General features: G+C 42.6%; 2 protein-coding genes across 5 annotated transcripts in view; both read left to right on the top strand.

Moving 5' to 3' along the window:
* arfgef3 (ARFGEF family member 3) overlaps positions 1-4,896 on the top strand; it is a 35,664-nt gene extending 30,768 nt beyond the window's left edge. For all 4 annotated transcript variants that reach the window (XM_008430113.2, XM_008430115.3, XM_008430114.2 and 1 more), the window contains 6 exons: positions 458-676; positions 747-918; positions 1,545-1,646; positions 1,897-2,285; positions 2,571-3,057; positions 3,668-4,896. In XM_008430113.2, coding sequence (XP_008428335.2) covers positions 458-676; positions 747-918; positions 1,545-1,646; positions 1,897-2,285; positions 2,571-3,057; positions 3,668-3,859 — 1,561 coding nt within the window. In that variant the 3' untranslated portion in view covers positions 3,860-4,896. The remainder of the gene's footprint in view (positions 1-457; positions 677-746; positions 919-1,544; positions 1,647-1,896; positions 2,286-2,570; positions 3,058-3,667) is intronic.
* A 4,227-nt stretch (positions 4,897-9,123) lies between these two features.
* On the top strand, positions 9,124-11,238 carry LOC145555068 (uncharacterized). The gene is made up of 2 exons (XM_081616294.1): positions 9,124-9,402; positions 10,221-11,238. Exons 1-2 carry the CDS (start codon positions 9,292-9,294, stop codon positions 10,689-10,691), a joined length of 582 nt encoding a protein of 193 aa, XP_081472420.1. The 5' UTR covers positions 9,124-9,291; the 3' UTR covers positions 10,692-11,238.
* Positions 11,239-16,106: the final 4,868 nt, after the last annotated feature.

The raw sequence follows: 16,106 nt of genomic DNA, 5'->3' as shown, positions 1-16,106 counted from the left end.
TCACAGAATGACTAAACGAGTCTCTTCTCTGACCTGATGAGTAGAATTAATCTACCTTTAACTCTGATCCAGGTTCACACCAGGTTTTAAATCAATCTATAATGTACTGTTTTCAACTAAAACAATTCTCATGCTGTCATCTACTGTTTTTACAACTTATATAAAAAATTACCTGCTGCTTCTCTGAAATCTTCTACATGTTTAATATAATTAGGATAAAGTGTTGTGGATCTCTGTTCATCATTTGTTTCCAAATCTTAATTCATTATGTTTCTAGTAATGAATAACAGAGTGATTCAGTGGGATGTGATTCTCTTTATTTTACATCTAAATCCTGTTTTAGCTGATCAGAAATAGAAATTAAAATTAATATTTCTATTTCTGTAGAAAGTTGAGACAAAGATTTTAGTTTCTTTGTTAGAACCGACTAAACGTGATTTTTCTTTCCGCCCTCCAGGATCCCGTTCCAGACCATCGTGGTGAGCCTGCTGTCCCATCAGGTCCTTCTCCAGAACCTCTACGACATCCTGCTGGAGGAGTTCGTCAAGCAGCCTGACGGCAACGAGAGGGTGACCCCTGTGACCTCTGACCCCAGCAAGCCCACCGCCGGCTTCCTGCGCTACATCTCCATGACAAATTTAGCCATCATCCTGGACCTGCTGCTGGACTCTTACAGGTTGCTGCTGAGTTTGACGTAAACTGGTTGTACTGGTGCAGACCGGTTCTGACCGGTGTCGTCTCTGCAGGACGGCTCGGGACTTTGACACCCGGCCGGGTCTGAAGTACCTGCTGATGAAGGTGTCGGGTGTTTGTGGAGCAGCCAACCTGTACCGTCAGTCGGCGATGAGCTTCAACCTGTACTTCCAGGCGCTGCTGTGCGCCACGCTGAGCCAGGCTGAGAGCATGACGGCCCAGCAGGTGGGAACCAATCAGCAGAATGACCTCAGAGTCGCAGTAATCCCTGCTGAATGACCACATTTTGAAATTGACAGCAGGTCACATCATATTTTTAGTCTGATGTCTAACAGCAAAACCTGATCTGAGTTTAAATTCAAGATTTAAACCTTTTTGATTCTCCCAGATCAGCTTTGAGCCAAAACTGTTTCTGAATGCATCAAAATATTAAACCAAAGTTATGTTCAGCCTGATTCAAACTTCTTTAGATTTGAATTAATGACTAATTACCTTTTCTTTCTATAAAAGACGGGGATGAAATGAACAAGAGTATAATATTCAGTATGTGTTGGAGGAGTTCAGAGAACTGATTCTTCCCAACATAATCAACATAGAGCTATTTATAGATATTAATATGACAGATTTTTGTTCCTGCCTTATTGTCTGGTAATGAAAGACATTCATATCAGGTCTTTGATATGTTTGGATTATATGAATTGATGTCATTTATTAAGTGTAATAATCTGAATAGTTTAGTGTCTGCAAGTCACACATTGATGACCATCAGTTTCCACCTGAAACATTTACTAATAAGTATTTTGTAATAAGAAAAAACCATAATTTTCTCCTAATGAAACGTTTCTGTTCAGGTGAAGAGGATCCTGTACGAGGAAGAGGAAGGCAGCTCTGACTCCTCCCACCCTGGCTCCGCCTCCTCAGAAGATGAAGATATCTTTGAAGAAACAGCGCAGGTGATCAAAACGGAGTCTGATTGGTGGAGCTGTTTGTGTTTCATTTGATTGTGAAGTTTAAAGTGTTGCTGAATTTGTCCATCTCATATTTTATGTTCTCAGAAGAAAAATCTTTTCCGAACAAATTAATATAATCCTAACTGACCTAAAACAGAGAGAAAATCATTTTTCTTTGTTCATTCAGTCGTTTAGACCTCAGGTTTCAGTCGCTTGCTGTGAGTCGGGTCACTGACTCGGTTTCCTCCGGCAGGTGAGCCCGCCTCGCGGCCGTGAGAAGCGCCATCAGTGGCAGGCTCCTGCCCCGTCGCTCAGCGTCCAGCCTCTAGGGGGCGCCGACTGGGCCTGGCTGGTCAAGCGTCTCTACAAAGTGTGCATGGATCTGTGCAACAGCTACGTCCAGATGCACCAGGACCAGGAGAGCATGCTGGAGGAGACGCCGCTGCTGAGAGGAGGCGGGGGGTCGGGAGGAGATCACGTTTTCTTCCTGCCTCTCTTCCATTCAGAGACTTTCACTCCGACGTCGGCCGGCGGCTTTTCCGCCAGGGGGACGCCGTCAGAGGATGGAGGCATCAGGGGTCAGGGAGTAGATCTGAGTGCAGCTTCACCTGCAGAAACACCAACACCCAGCCCCAGGTTCAGGTCTGACATCTGTCCTGTTACTGCCTTAATGATGAAGATATTGAAACTTACAGCTGCAGGATGTCACTTATATGAAAAATCTATTTTCTACATTTTTGTTAAAACTGTCACTATGTTGCATTGCATGAGACAAAATCTATAAACATTTCTGCAGAGGAGTTTGACTTTTTTCACAGATTATCTTTCTCATAACAAACTGTCACGACAAAGTGACATTTTTTATAAAATCTACATTCTAACTAAATGTCTTTGATTCATCTTCTCGGTTATTTCTATTTCTTCCAGCTTCGCAGGCAGTCTGCCGCACCACTTCCAGGCCGGAGCAGAAAAGAGAGACTCCGGCATCACAGGGAGCTCGGTAGGAGGAGTTCCCAGCAGCGCCGCGCCCGGACGGAGGAAGGAATGGTGGGAAAGCGCCGGTAACAAACTGTACACCATCGCTACGGACAAAACCATCAACAAGCTGATGATGGAGTACAAACGCAGGAAGCAGCCGGTGCAGCAGCAGCAGCAGCAGCCAGTGCAGCAGAGCCACATCAACCTGTTCATGAAGGAGCAGGGCCGGGCGGCGCCGGGCGGAGCGGTGGGAGGAGACAGGAGGAGCCCCGTGGAGCTGCAGAGGCCCCAGCAGCTGGTGGACCAGCAGGGGCCCCCGCTCAGGCACTCGGTCAGCGCGGGGCCCGAAGTGCTGAGGCAGGAGAAGAGGCCTCGGTCAGGATCCACCATCAGCTCACACAGCATCTCCCTGAGGGACTCCGAGGCCCAGATACAGGTGAGGGAGGAGAGACCGATGTTACAGCTAAGAAACAAACTGATTCACTCTCATTATTTTTCTTTAAAACTGAAACTGAAGGGTTTCTTTCACCTGTCGGATCTCCAACAGAGTTTATGTGTCACTGACGGCTCGTAGTTTTTACCAACAGTGAAATCCTCCAACATCTAAAATCTGACGCCACTCCAATTTTGTTTACAATTTCTGAAGAAGGAAGTTATGCTCGGTGTTGGGTTGTGCTGTGGTGGTGCAGGGGTTCAGCACAACCCATGTATGGAGGCCTTAGTCCTCCATACATGGGAGCAGGTCCGATTCCCGGCCTGGTGACCTTTGCTGCATGTCTTCCCCCTTCTCTCATTACCCACGTTCTTGTCAATTAACTATCAAATAAAGGCCACTAGAGCCAAAAAAAAGTTATTCTCAGTGTCTTTTTAAAAGTTTCCATGTCGTTTCCTTCAGTGGTTCTTGGTGCAGCGCCCCCACAGGTCAGGAGGGGAACAGGTTGGTTTGACTCAGAGCAGAGAGGAAGAGAACCACAGCAGCCGGAGATGAAACGTGTTGCAACAAGTTGATGCCCCAGTTCTGACCTTTGACCCGTCTCTCTCTGCAGGCGTGGACCAACATGGTTCTGACTCTCCTGAACCAGGTGCTCCTCCTGTCGGACTCCAGCTTCCTGGCGCTCCAGCCGGCGCTCTACCCGTGCCTCAGCCAGCTCTCCTGCCACGTCACCGACGCGCGGGTCCGGCAGGCGCTGCGCGAGTGGCTCGGCCGGGTCGGCAGACTGTATGACATCACCATGTGACATCACAGGGGTCGACGGGGTGTGGCTGAGTGAAGGACACACTCAGGGAAAGAAACGACCCTTTCACAGAGAGACGACTCGGTCAGCTGGACGGAGGAACTGCTGATTAAATGAATAAAGTTTGTAATTGTTTGTACGATGGAGAGCATTTAAATATAAACGTGCCATTTTTGCTCTGGTTCCTTGTTAAAGTCTGATTTTCTGAATGGCTTTTATTTACTTGATAATATTCAGAGCTCTTCTGTTTCCTGTTTCTAGTCATCTTGATGTTGTGTTGCTGCTCCGCCTCCATATTTATTGTCACTTTGTGATGCTTCCTTGTGCATCGCAGCATTCCTCTGAGACTTTTCCCACCTTTTACTACGTATTTTGTAGATTTCTCAAAGTTTCTGCAGTCAACAGAAATGTGCATTTTGTTGCCCTTGTGCATGTGCATTCATGTTGCTGCTGCTGGAGCAGAGAAAACGGCTTATTTGCTTTAAAACAAAAATTATAAAATAAAAAAAAATCCACAGGGTGCCTTTGGGGGAGGATTTAATAACCTGTTGCTTATCATCATTTCTGTTAGCAGGAAGTCTGAAGGATCTGTGAGTCCAGCTTCAGTCTCTGGACCACAAACTTTTCATTTCAGAATCAAACAGGCGACTTACTGCGGATTTAATCCGACTGTTTGGTCGTCTCTTTTCTAGCTTCAGCTCTTTGTGTCTGTCTCTGTATCGCTGAATGTCACTCCTGTTAAACTTTCAACACTGAGGTATTTATTTAAACCAAATACAACATGCAGAATATGGATTTATGGCCTCTTCTTTAAATCTGTGATGTTTTTATGCTTCTTCTCTCACTGTGAAGATCATTTAGTTTGAAATTTGACATGTGAGAAACGTGGAGCTGGTTATGGTGTTACTGCTGTCACTGTTTGTTCCTGATCCGTCTGCGGCTGAAACAGAAAGCTGCAGGTTAAAATCTCCTGAAACGTGTTCAACATCTTCTGTTCCTGATTGAATGTCTTCATTTAAAATACAACCAGATTCTGCTGACTCTTGTCTTCTTTATAAAGGAGTAAAATGTGGGGCCAAAGCATGGATGATAACTGAAAATAATGCTCTGTAGCGTGAATCTAAAGTTGAAAGTCTAAATAGTTTGTGTCCAGGATGTGTGGGATCTGCAGAGATATTAAGACGGCTCTATCCCAGTAAAGATCAGACAGTTTTTAGCTCACTTTGATCATCGATAGGAAGGTCTTAGTGTGTTGTCATGGTGACATCTGTTGATGTTGGATCATAAGAGTTAGAAACTCAGTGGTTCACACCACATGACAGCAACGGCCTCTGGCTGGCTGGCTGGCAGCTCTCCAGGTCCTGTGATGTTCTTATCATTGGGTCCAACTGATGTTTTATCAAAATGATCACACCATTAAAGGAGCTCAAACAAACGAGAATCAGTCGACGTGTGTGAATCGTTAGGTTTGGTAAATTTGCCCTCAACGTCGAGGCGGCCGGTTTGGATCCAGGGTGAGCAGATCTCAGCAGAGCTGTTGTTCCAGAGACGGTTGAGACAATCGGCTCATCCTTTCACCGTCTGCTCTCCACACAACACGCTCTGACCTCCTTTTTTGATTTGGATCCAAGTGTTTCTACAAGCCGCACAGAATAGTTTCACTAGATGAGTCTACAGAGAAAACCACTCTAAGCTGGAGCTGCTCTGACCTCCATTAACACCAAAGTCCACTTTAGGATGGATTATGACCGAGGCGTGTGGCACTGATGTGAGCGGCTCTCACTTGGACCATATTGAGGACAGGAAGGCCAGTTGGTTTCTGATTCTCCTAAGGAGATTTACTCACTCATTCATTTCTACTAAGTACTTTCTCATTCTTCATTACTGCTTCATTCACTCCATTCGTTCCAGTTTTCTCTGACTGATGAAACGACTCAAACCCAACCGGTTGGTGTCGAATCAGTTTTTACTGGACAATCCAGAATCAGTCTCTAATTTGAATTCCTTTTATTTCAGAAACTAAAACTGGTTTTGAATGTAGAAAACAACGTGTGGCTCTCTTACAATAATATTTCCAGAGGATTTTCATCTTACCCAGTAAAAGTCCAGTTAGCATTTAGACGCCTTGTTGAGTCTGACAGACACCGAGACTCTTTGACTCCTTCTGATGTTTTATAACTAAAATCAAATCAGGTGTTTGGAGAAATAACTGCAGGATGAAGAACATTTCAGACACCTTACAGGTAACATGGTGTCTGGTCATATAAAACCTAATGGTTAGCTGATATTAATAAATTAGAGACTTATAAAAGTTATACTTAAAGTGGAGGAGTTTAAGTATCTGGGGATCTTGTTCACGAATGAGGGAAGAAGGGAGCAGGAGATCGACAGGCGGATTGGGGCAGCGTCTGCCGTGAAGCGGGCGCTGTACCGGTCCGTCGTGGTGAAGAGAGAGCTGAGCCAAAAAGCGAAGCTCTCGATTTACCGGTCGATCTACGTTCCCACCCTCATCTATGGACATGAGCTTTGGGTCATGACCGAAAGAACGAGATCACGGATATAAGCGGCCGAAATGGGTTTCCTCCTCCGCAGGGTGGCTGGGCTCTCCCTTAGAGAGAGAAGCTCGGTCATCCTGGAGGGACTCAGAGTAGAGCCGCTGCTCCTCCACGTCGAGAGGAGCCAGTTGAGACTCGGGCATCTGGTCAGGATGCCTCCTGGACGCCTCCCTGGTGAGGAGTTCAGGTCCCACCGGGAGGAGGGGAGACCCAGGACACGCTGGAGGGACGATGTCTCTCTATGGCCTGGGAACGCCTTGGGATTCCTGGAGGAACTGGAAGAGGCTGGGGAGGGAAGTCTGGGCCTCCCTTCTGAAGCTGCTGCCCCCGAGACCCGACCCCGGATAAGATGGATGGATGGATGGACTTATAAATGTTTTGTTTTGCATCTGAATGAAAGTGATCACAAAGTGTTTGATTGCATAAAATGTGGAGAGTTGGTGATGCAAAAATAATTTTGTATCACCAAAAGCTATGAAACCATCTGACTGACCTGTAAGGATGAAAAAGCCACCAGTCTGTCTCTGTGAAGCAGTGATTACAGGCTGAACAATGAGGGTGTTTTTTGTCTCTCCGTCTCATTCTGTCCCCTCCCAGTGACCCTGACCTGTCCTAGTTCCAGCTGTTTCAGGGCCAGCAGCAAGTGGACAGATGTTGTCAGCCATCAGTGTGATCAGCAGTGAACAGAAAGGATTTAGTTGGTGTTAAGTCCATGACTAAAAAAAAGCTGTTGACTAATGTGTCTGTCATGCAAACATTCAACACAAACTGATTTTCCTCCTCCTGCTTCATCCTGATTTTTATTTGTTTGTGCTCTTCCGATATTCCCAGTTTTTGTTCCTTCTGTCTGGATTTCACACATTTAACCCAAAGTTTTGGCTGGAAGTTTCAGACCTTGTGATTAAAGATCTTCTGTCCAAACATCATCTGTCAATTTTATTTGCTAAATTATTAGCATTTTGCTTTTCTATTTTGCTTGAAAACCCTCATCTTAACTCCTCCTGTAATAAACAGAGAAATCATCAATAGTTTGGTGACTTCAGTGACAGATTAGTAGGAAGCTAAAAAAACCGAGTCTGACCTCGTCTGCTGTCACTGAGTGGAGATCAGATGTTAGTGTGTTCAGACTGATTCATGACTGGCTGTGTGGTTGACAGATGACGGTTCTGATTACAGAAGGAAAGCTGTGTGTCTGGTACTCGAGGAGTGGAGCAGTGAAAGCAGCTTTGACGCGGCTGACCTGGTGTTTGACTCGGCCAGAGAAAGTATTTATGTGACCCAGACATGTGGCACAGTTTCTGAAGTGGACGGTTCTGGTACTGAGGGGTCAGAAACATGCTGCACCAACCAAACTGGTATTTTGAGTCTTTCTAATCTGCACCATGTTTGTCATCTTTTAATCTCATCCAATAAAGAAAGAAAGTGAAGGAATAAAGTGTTATGAGGTGCAGAAGGTAGTTAGAGATTTTTTTTGTCTTCTTCTGTATGTTGAAATATAGGAATAATAATTACAATGTGACACCAAATTTTTAATTCCAGTATTTCAACAAGACTCTTTAAACTCCCCTCAGTGTCTTATGTGAATGATGTCCTGAATAACTCTTCAGGAACTCACATCCGTCCCTCCTTTTGGGATCAGCTCACATCATTTCTTCCTCCAGCGACGTCCCATCTCCTCCTGGATGATTCCAAACGCTGCTCCTCAACGGAGTCCTTCTCGGCTCTGGGGTCTCCTTTCCTTTGTATCTGAAGAGACCAGGAGTCTCCAGAAGTCGCTCACCTCATCTCCAACGCAGTCCAACCACCGTTTTAGGGAGGTTCAGCTCTGCTGAAAGGATCTAATTCATGATCACTGGAACTCAGGACAGAGAACATGGATGGAGCTGAAAGCTAAAGATTATCACCATTAACACACAGCATCTCAAGGCACTTTACAGAAAAAAGTTATCAAACAGTCCATCAAGTTCAGTTCATTACTAAAAGTGGTTTAACAAGTTTTCTATGTGAGGCATTGGTCTCAAACCTTTAGACGTCTCTGTGTCATCACACTGGAGTCCAATATTGGCTCATCAGCAGAGCTCTGCAGGACTGACTGCATGCTAGTGAGAGAGTTTTGTGATTTAGGTCAAGTGTGTAGGACAAGAGACACATCTGGCCCTGACCTAAGGAAGCCCAGCAGATTGACTGAGTCAGTGATTTGCAGCATTCACTCCTGGACATAGTGAGAGTAGACTGACCTGCGTTGTGTCCTTGCCTTTGCAGCAGTTCCTCATTTCAAGCATGCATGTAGCGACAGCGGAGAGGAAAGATTCCCCTTTAACAGGAAGAAACCTCCAGCAGAATCAGAACCATCAAGTTTCAGCTCAAGAAATTTGAACAAACTGTTGTTGCTTTTAACAAAGATCCTAAAACATCCAGATTAAAAGGGTTTTGACTCTGATCTGCCTCAGTCTCTCCTGGGAGCTTTTCTTTTACTGGACTGGATTCATTCTGAACTTTCTGCTATTCAAAACATCAGATTTTTGATTAAAGTGGATCATTTGCGTTGATCGATCAGGATGAAACTTATTTTCTGTTTGCAGTGAATTGATTCATGAGTCCAGCTGTGGTGTCGTTCTGATAATCTGCCCATCAGAACCAGTGACGTCTCTGTTCCTCTGCTGGATTCTCTCTCTCTGTCTGCTGCCCTCATTTCTCTCCTCCCACTCGTCACTTTTTATTTCAGCCTGATCACTTCGCCGCTGCTCTCAGTGAATCCCTCACAGCTGTGAGCAGACACCTTCTCCGCTGCGTCTCTTTGCTCCACCTTTACTGTCCGTCTGCTTGCGGCCGCTGTGGCCTCTGGTTTCAGCAGGACTTTGGATCCTCCTCCAGCCCACCATGCGGTCTCTGCTGGAGAGCAGCTGGATGAGGTTTGGACCTGCAGGTCGGGACTCTCTGGACTGGTCCACTGTCCCGTCACCGCTGCCGTCCACCGACAGACAGGCTGCGGTGAGTCCATGCAGTCTGTCGATGCTCTGCTGCTTTACACAGGAAAATCCTAATGAACCACAACTAAGCATGTAGGCTTTTATTTTCAGATGAGCTTTTCAGGTTGAATTAGGAAAGAAAAAATCTCCAGTTTAAATCCAAAGACTGAAACCTTTTACTTTTGCTGCTTTCCTGTAGCAGTTTGTGTTACTTCTTATGGATGTTGCTCATCTGAAGGATCATTTTTTATCTGTTTGGTTCTGGTTTCAGAAAATCGAGGCAGCAGAATGAGCAGACAAATACTTACATTTACACTTAAAACATTTCTTATTTTAAATTGAACAGGCTGGTTATTGGACTACATTACACCGGGACATAAATATCTGTGGTGGCTAAAGTTTATCCTAAACAATATATATTTAAATAAAACTTAAATAAAGTAAATCTCTTTCTTAGTTTCTAAAAATAATTTTATAATTGAAACATTTTTCAAAGCATAATTTAGACAAATATTCATACCATGTTTTACAGTTTTACTCAACATCAAGACAAAGATTTCCGTTTTTTTTTCTCCCAACCAGAACAACCATCAACATTTAAATCAATTAGGAAATGATAAAGAAGAACAGCTGTTCTTCCTGTAATCCTCACAGTTTACATGAGCAGATTAACGTCTTTAAAGAGGACAAAGTAAATCTTTGACTTACAGCGCCCTCTAGTGGCCAGATGTTGTCTCTCTGTTTATCAGACAGATGAATGCATGTATGGATGGACATGTGTGTATCTTTGTGTGTGTATGATGTGATTATTTTCTGGTCCTAACTGTGTCTGGCTCTTAGGGTCAAGGTTCAGGTGAGGCCATCATCAGCACCAGATCCATCACCTACATCGCCATAGGAACGGCTTCCTTCCTCGTCCTTTTCGTGAGCATTCTCGGCTTTCTGATCTGTCGGCGCCGGCGGGGCTTCCACCTGGATGGGAAGCTGGATTTGGCCAACGTGATCGCCCTGGAAGACCTGCAGGACCCGGAGAGGAACTGCGAGCTGCTGTCCTCCCTGCGCCGCAGCAGGGGCCAGTTTCCCAGCAGCAGCTCTGAACAGGACGTGTCAGACGGGGTGTTCCTCATGGTCTACCTGCCCTCACCATACGAGCAGACACTCACCAGGATCGCCAGGGCGGCCAGCACGAGCAGCTCCAAGGACGTGGAGCTGCTGCCATCCAGTCCTGGACCAGAGACAGGAGAGACTGAGAAAGAAGGGATGGGAATGAATGATGAAGAAGTCCTGAAGGGAGAAAAAATGACTGAATAAATGGGAAACAAGAAAGAGGACAATAAAGGACAAAATTCAACAATAAAAGACATTCATTATCCAAATTATTTCTTCTCTCTGCCTCTCGGTGAGCCAGAAAGGTCACATGGTGGAAGAAGAGGATTCAGAACACGCCATCGATCCATTTGCTGTTGAATGGGACGCTGCCATGGTTTCCCTTTAGATGACTATTTAAAATCACACAAACGCAGAACTCTGAACTAGAACTTCCTCCCTGTGAAGCCGCCCTGAACCCAGGAGAAATTTACAGGTTAATTCACTGAAACATCCCTCTTTCAAAAACACCAGCAGAAAAATCCCTGCTTATTTTGCATTAAGGTTTGTAAAAATGTAAATCTGCACAAAAGAGATTCTATTTTTTACGTTTCTTGTATATCTGTTTCATTAGCTGTAGCATGGTTGTGTTTTTACCTTTAAACTTTCCTGCTCTTGCATTTGAACATAACCAGCTGGATTGAATGTTACAGATGAAGGTGATTATTTGTACCCTGTCTTTGAAGACTAATAAAAAAGTAAGCTTAAAGCATGTGGTAGTGTTTCACTTTATTCAGCTTAAGTTTCATGAAATTGAAATGAAACAAGGACACAAAAACAAAAATGACATCTAATGATTAAAATAAGGACGTGCAACTGAAGAGAACAGGAAGTGGATCTGCCTGGAGCAGGAACACTCAGGGCTGAACAAAGGAAAACAAGAAGCTTCAATACTGAGAAAATGTGACATTTGAGTCTTGTTTTGATGATGCGATGATGTAGGCATCATCAAAACATGATGCCTACATCATGTTTTGTAGGCGATGATGTAAAAAAGGTCGACAGCATTAGGCTCAGAAAGGAGAACAGCAGCATTTATGCAGCCAAGAAGAGACAAAGACATGGAGGAGATTTAAATCCCTGACTTTGGGAATTGCTGACCTGGCAGAGCTTTAAAAATCTGCTGTCAGTAGTTTTACTTCCATCAACATTTTTATGCACCTTTTGGAGAAATGCACAGGTAAAAGTTGATGGAGACAGGAACATTTTAACTGATATCTTCAGTTTACATTTCCTTGAGGTGTTTTTTGTTTTTAACAAAAAAGTGTCAATTCGCTAAAGGGGATGGAGATGCAGATAACACCTTTGAACAAACAGGCTTGTTCAGAAACATGCTTTGGAAAGTAGACATAATTTAACAGCCATATTCCTTCACCGATATATTTTATCCTCATTTCATACCGTGCCTCTCGCATAATTTATGAAGGTAATGTGGCTTAATTACTATCAAAGTATTTCTATTTTTTATTTTCTGACACCTTAGAAAATAAAATCCTACCTTTATTATATTGCCTTGTTGGCCTTTGGTTTGCTGTTGTCACGTTTTGTCCTATGAATTTACTTTCATTCTGTATTTTTAAATGTATGATAGTAATAATTCATGTTACCATCAAGACTGAAGCTTTCAAGCTATTTTAAGAGTAAACAAATATTTACACGTCACACGTTTCAATATTAAATAAATAGGTTAATTAATTAAATAAAAAATAATAGATATACAATTGGTGATCATTGACATAACTTTGGATCAATAACAACATTAATCACTTTGCAGGGTGACTAGGTGGTCAGTTCAAATAAACATGGACTGTGTTGGTTTTGGGTAAATTGTACATACATCAGCAACTTTCTCTTTTTCAGGAGATTATTTAATGGTTATTGTGACTTTCAACTGTTTGGTTGGATTAGGCTTAAAATTTGTAAATCCTCCATTTTCTATAATACAGCAGTGTGACCTCTTTCCAGGTTCTTGTAAACTCACATGTAGGATTTCTCTCTTGGAATGTTAAACAGATTTTTGTGCCCTTCTGAGGTCTGTTGTATAATATACAGCATGATATAACTATGAAAAATGCATAAAATAAAATCTGGACCCACAGGTTCTAGTTTGTTTTACATGGAATAACGAGCTTAATGTTTTTCTCTTTTAATTTGTTCTTAAAACATGCATTCAGTTAATCTGCAGCATGAAGAAGTTTAGGTTTAACTTCTGTTATGCACTTCATACTCAGCATGTTTGGATATATATGTGTAAGCTCTTGTGATTGTGTATATTTATTATATATGTACATAAACTTGTTTGTTTAAAGACCTTTTGAGCTGTATAATTTCATAAGTAAAGCAGGAATCATGAAAATGATTAATGTTAAGAATGATATAATTCTTAATATATTATCATAATGTTAAGAATGATAGGAAGGAGAATAAGAATGATTAAATAATTTTTATTCACTCACATTTTCACAAGCTTTTTTTACTGTAATAAATGAACTCATCTTTTAAAAGCAGTTTTATCATTTACTTTCTATTTATGTGTGTTATAAAAAATTTGTTTGATGATTTGGAACATTTAAGTTAGACAAAAAAGCCAGAGAAGAAGCAATCTGTTTTGTATTTCATTTTTATAGCACTGCACATATATTCATGATGCTCTATACATAAGAACAGAAAAAGTGCAAGCATCAGAAGTCAACATCCTACAATAAAACACAAGTGGGAACACAGATAATTTCAACAATACAGGACAAGTGAAGTCAAGATAGGACTGTTGTTTATGTAAAATGTAGTTTACAGATATATAATTCTGATCACTATTACAAAATAAATAACCATATAGTGATAGAGATTTTTTGGTATTATCATTTTGTTGTTACTTTCAGGTTAAAGTGTTCTCTTGTTTAAACTGTATGTGTGAACTGACCTGGAAGTCACAGCTGCCTGTTATCTTCATGTGAAACAGTTTGACCGAGATTTGAACCGGGCTCAGATCAGGGGCCAGATGTTAAATTGGTTTACGACCTTTGCTTTGTTTAGGTAAAATGTTTTACGACCTTTGCTGTTTTTCCTCTGCTGTCTATCTTGCCTATCCTCCCTCTTTGAAGTTTGAGAATAAAAGACAAGCTGTATCCAAAGAGAAGCAGAACGCTCTGTGAACAGCTCTGAGAAGCAGTTGACAGAGTCTTCTCCTTTTGCTTGCAGAAGTTTAGTCATAAATTCATATACGTTGTCTGTGGTTCTTTTATGTAGGTTCTAGGAAAATACCTATCATTTTGGTGCCGAAACCCGGGATCTCTCATACCGACCGCTGTCAGGCAGAGGAAGACGCGCTGAATCCATGCATGGCCAGAAGTCATTTGGACCTGGAAAGAAAGACCCAGGAAGTAGAATTCTTCGCTGGGCCAGCGCCGTAGGTCCGACTTTGTCTGCCAACGGCGGAGTGACGAGATCCGACTGGACAACCCGAAAACTACAGAAACGTAGGTGAATTTTAAAATGGCTATTTTAGTGGTTTGAGTTCCCTTGTATGATGTCGCTCTGCTAAAACTCTGTGGTTTGAGAATCCTTGTATGATGTCGCTCTGCTAAAACTCTGTGGTTTGAGAATCCTTGTATGATGTCGCTCTGCTAAAACTCTGAGGTCTGAGAATCCTTGTATGATGTCGCTCTGCTAAAACTCTGTTCGAGGAGACCCCATAAGGGCACGTCCTCAGGCGGATAGGAAGCTTGTCATTGCTGTGTGGTTTTGATTTTTTGATGGGTAAAACATGACTGGTGCTGAGTTTTCTGACAAGGCAAAAACAGATAATGTTGCGCTAAATCATAGAGTCATTACTGTGCTTATATTGCTGGTTTGCTATTGCTGCTTTGTGTGTGTGAGAGTGATTGGAGGTTTAAATACCGCTCTGTGTTTTACCTCATATAAAACAGTGGATTTAAGCAGCAAACCTCTTGTGGATGCAATAGGCAAGATTCTCCCACTCGAAAGAGTCGAAGCGGGGAATACCACAACAAGGTATTTTAATTGCTGGCCCACTGAAAAGAGCTCCAGTTCATAGGACTCCCTAGGAGTCAACGAACCTGGACCAAATTTAAATAATTTCAAATAAATAATATTTTTAAGCTGAAATTGCAAGTGTTTTAAATATGGGAAATAAACATTCTTGTAATTCATCACTCGGTAAGGGCGCCGATGGGGATGAAAAGTACATGCTGTCCAGGTTTCCTGGTAGCACTGTACACATGAAAAAATGGAGAAAGAAATATAAAATAGATGGAAAGCTAAAAATCGATCAATGGCAAACAATTGTGGGAATTTTGGAGAGTAGTGTAGAAAGAAAAATGGGAATAAAAAAAAAAAAAAAATAAAAAAAAAAGGAGAATGAGCTGAGGTGTGCTAAATTATGGTTAAATGAATCTAAAAACTTAATTATAGAGAAGGAAGAAAATAAAGTAATTCCAAGCACACGGAATTCTGCAGCGGTGCAGGGAGAGCAAGCTCCTGCAGCCACCTCTCCCCTGGCTGCTTCAGCAGCTCCGTCTGCCCCAGTATCAGCCGCTGCTGTTCCAGCAACACGACTGTATCCTTCCCTAAAGGAAGGGACACAAAACTTATATATCTTTAGACCCTGTACCTTAGAAGAGGTCAGGAAAGCTGTGAAAGGATCAGATGTTTTCACCTGGAGAAATTTGGAGGTTTATATACCTCTGCCTTTTCCAACGACCGGACAAAAGGCCGTGGAAGAGGCAGAGGCAGAGGAGGTCACGATAGGCGAAGACCCCAAAATAACACCCCACAAAATCTACGGTATTCAAAAGGCTGCTGGATTTGTGGCAATATTGGTCACTGGGCAAGAAACTGCCCTTCAAAGAATGTTGCACGGGGCGACAAGAGGGGTGGTGGAGTGAGGAGACCACAAATAGGAGAAATCTTCAGCATGATCAGACTCTACCACACCCCAAAAACACAAACCCCCAGTCCAAATTGATGAAATGCTAGAGACATGTGCATGCAGTTTAAGACGTTAAGTAAAACCATAAAAGAAATTGAATTCCTGTAAGAAATCAATGTATGCAAAATAATTTTAATGCTACTAATGTTAGGTTTAAACCTCACAAGTGAGAAATAATTTGTTTTAAGAAATACTGATGTTTGTTTTGTTTTCTTTTTGAGCTTCCTACACCTTTAAAGAAAAACCAGTAAAGAGAGGTCTCACTGAAATAACAACATGGGAACAACTTCTTTGTATGCTAAAAGTGGAATCATGACTTTCCTGAAGGAGGAGAAGCTGAAAAATAAAACTAAATAATAAAATTGTCCTCAGAGAACAATGTTTAATGTATTGTGTCGGAATAATATTATAACACCAACTTGGTGAAATGATTCTTAGCTGTCTATCTGGAGGGGTCAGCGGTCAGAGTAAGGTACCGACCTGGACATTGTCCAGCCTCGTAACTCTTAGGCCTTGAGAGGAGGGCTGCCCGCTGACTTCACAGTCTGCAGCACTGAGATCAACAAATTTAGAGAAATCCATTGTTCTCTGGTGAGACGTGTCTTAGATGAAGTTAACTTAAACTTACATTC

The sequence above is a fragment of the Poecilia reticulata genome, chromosome 15 (genome assembly GCF_904066995.2).
Source record: "Poecilia reticulata chromosome 15, P_reticulata-male-v2, whole genome shotgun sequence".
Classification (NCBI taxonomy): domain Eukaryota; kingdom Metazoa; phylum Chordata; class Actinopteri; order Cyprinodontiformes; family Poeciliidae; genus Poecilia; species Poecilia reticulata.
This window is presented reverse-complemented; position numbering and strand designations above follow the sequence as displayed.

Excerpts from the sequence above, each read along its gene's own strand:
- LOC145555068 (XM_081616294.1), top strand. The coding sequence starts at position 9,292 with ATGCGGTCTCTGCTGGAGAGCAGCTGGATGAGGTTTGGACCTGCAGGT. Across the intron at positions 9,403-10,220 it reads CCACCGACAGACAGGCTGCG|GGTCAAGGTTCAGGTGAGGC; the intron begins GTGAGTCCATGC and ends TCTGGCTCTTAG.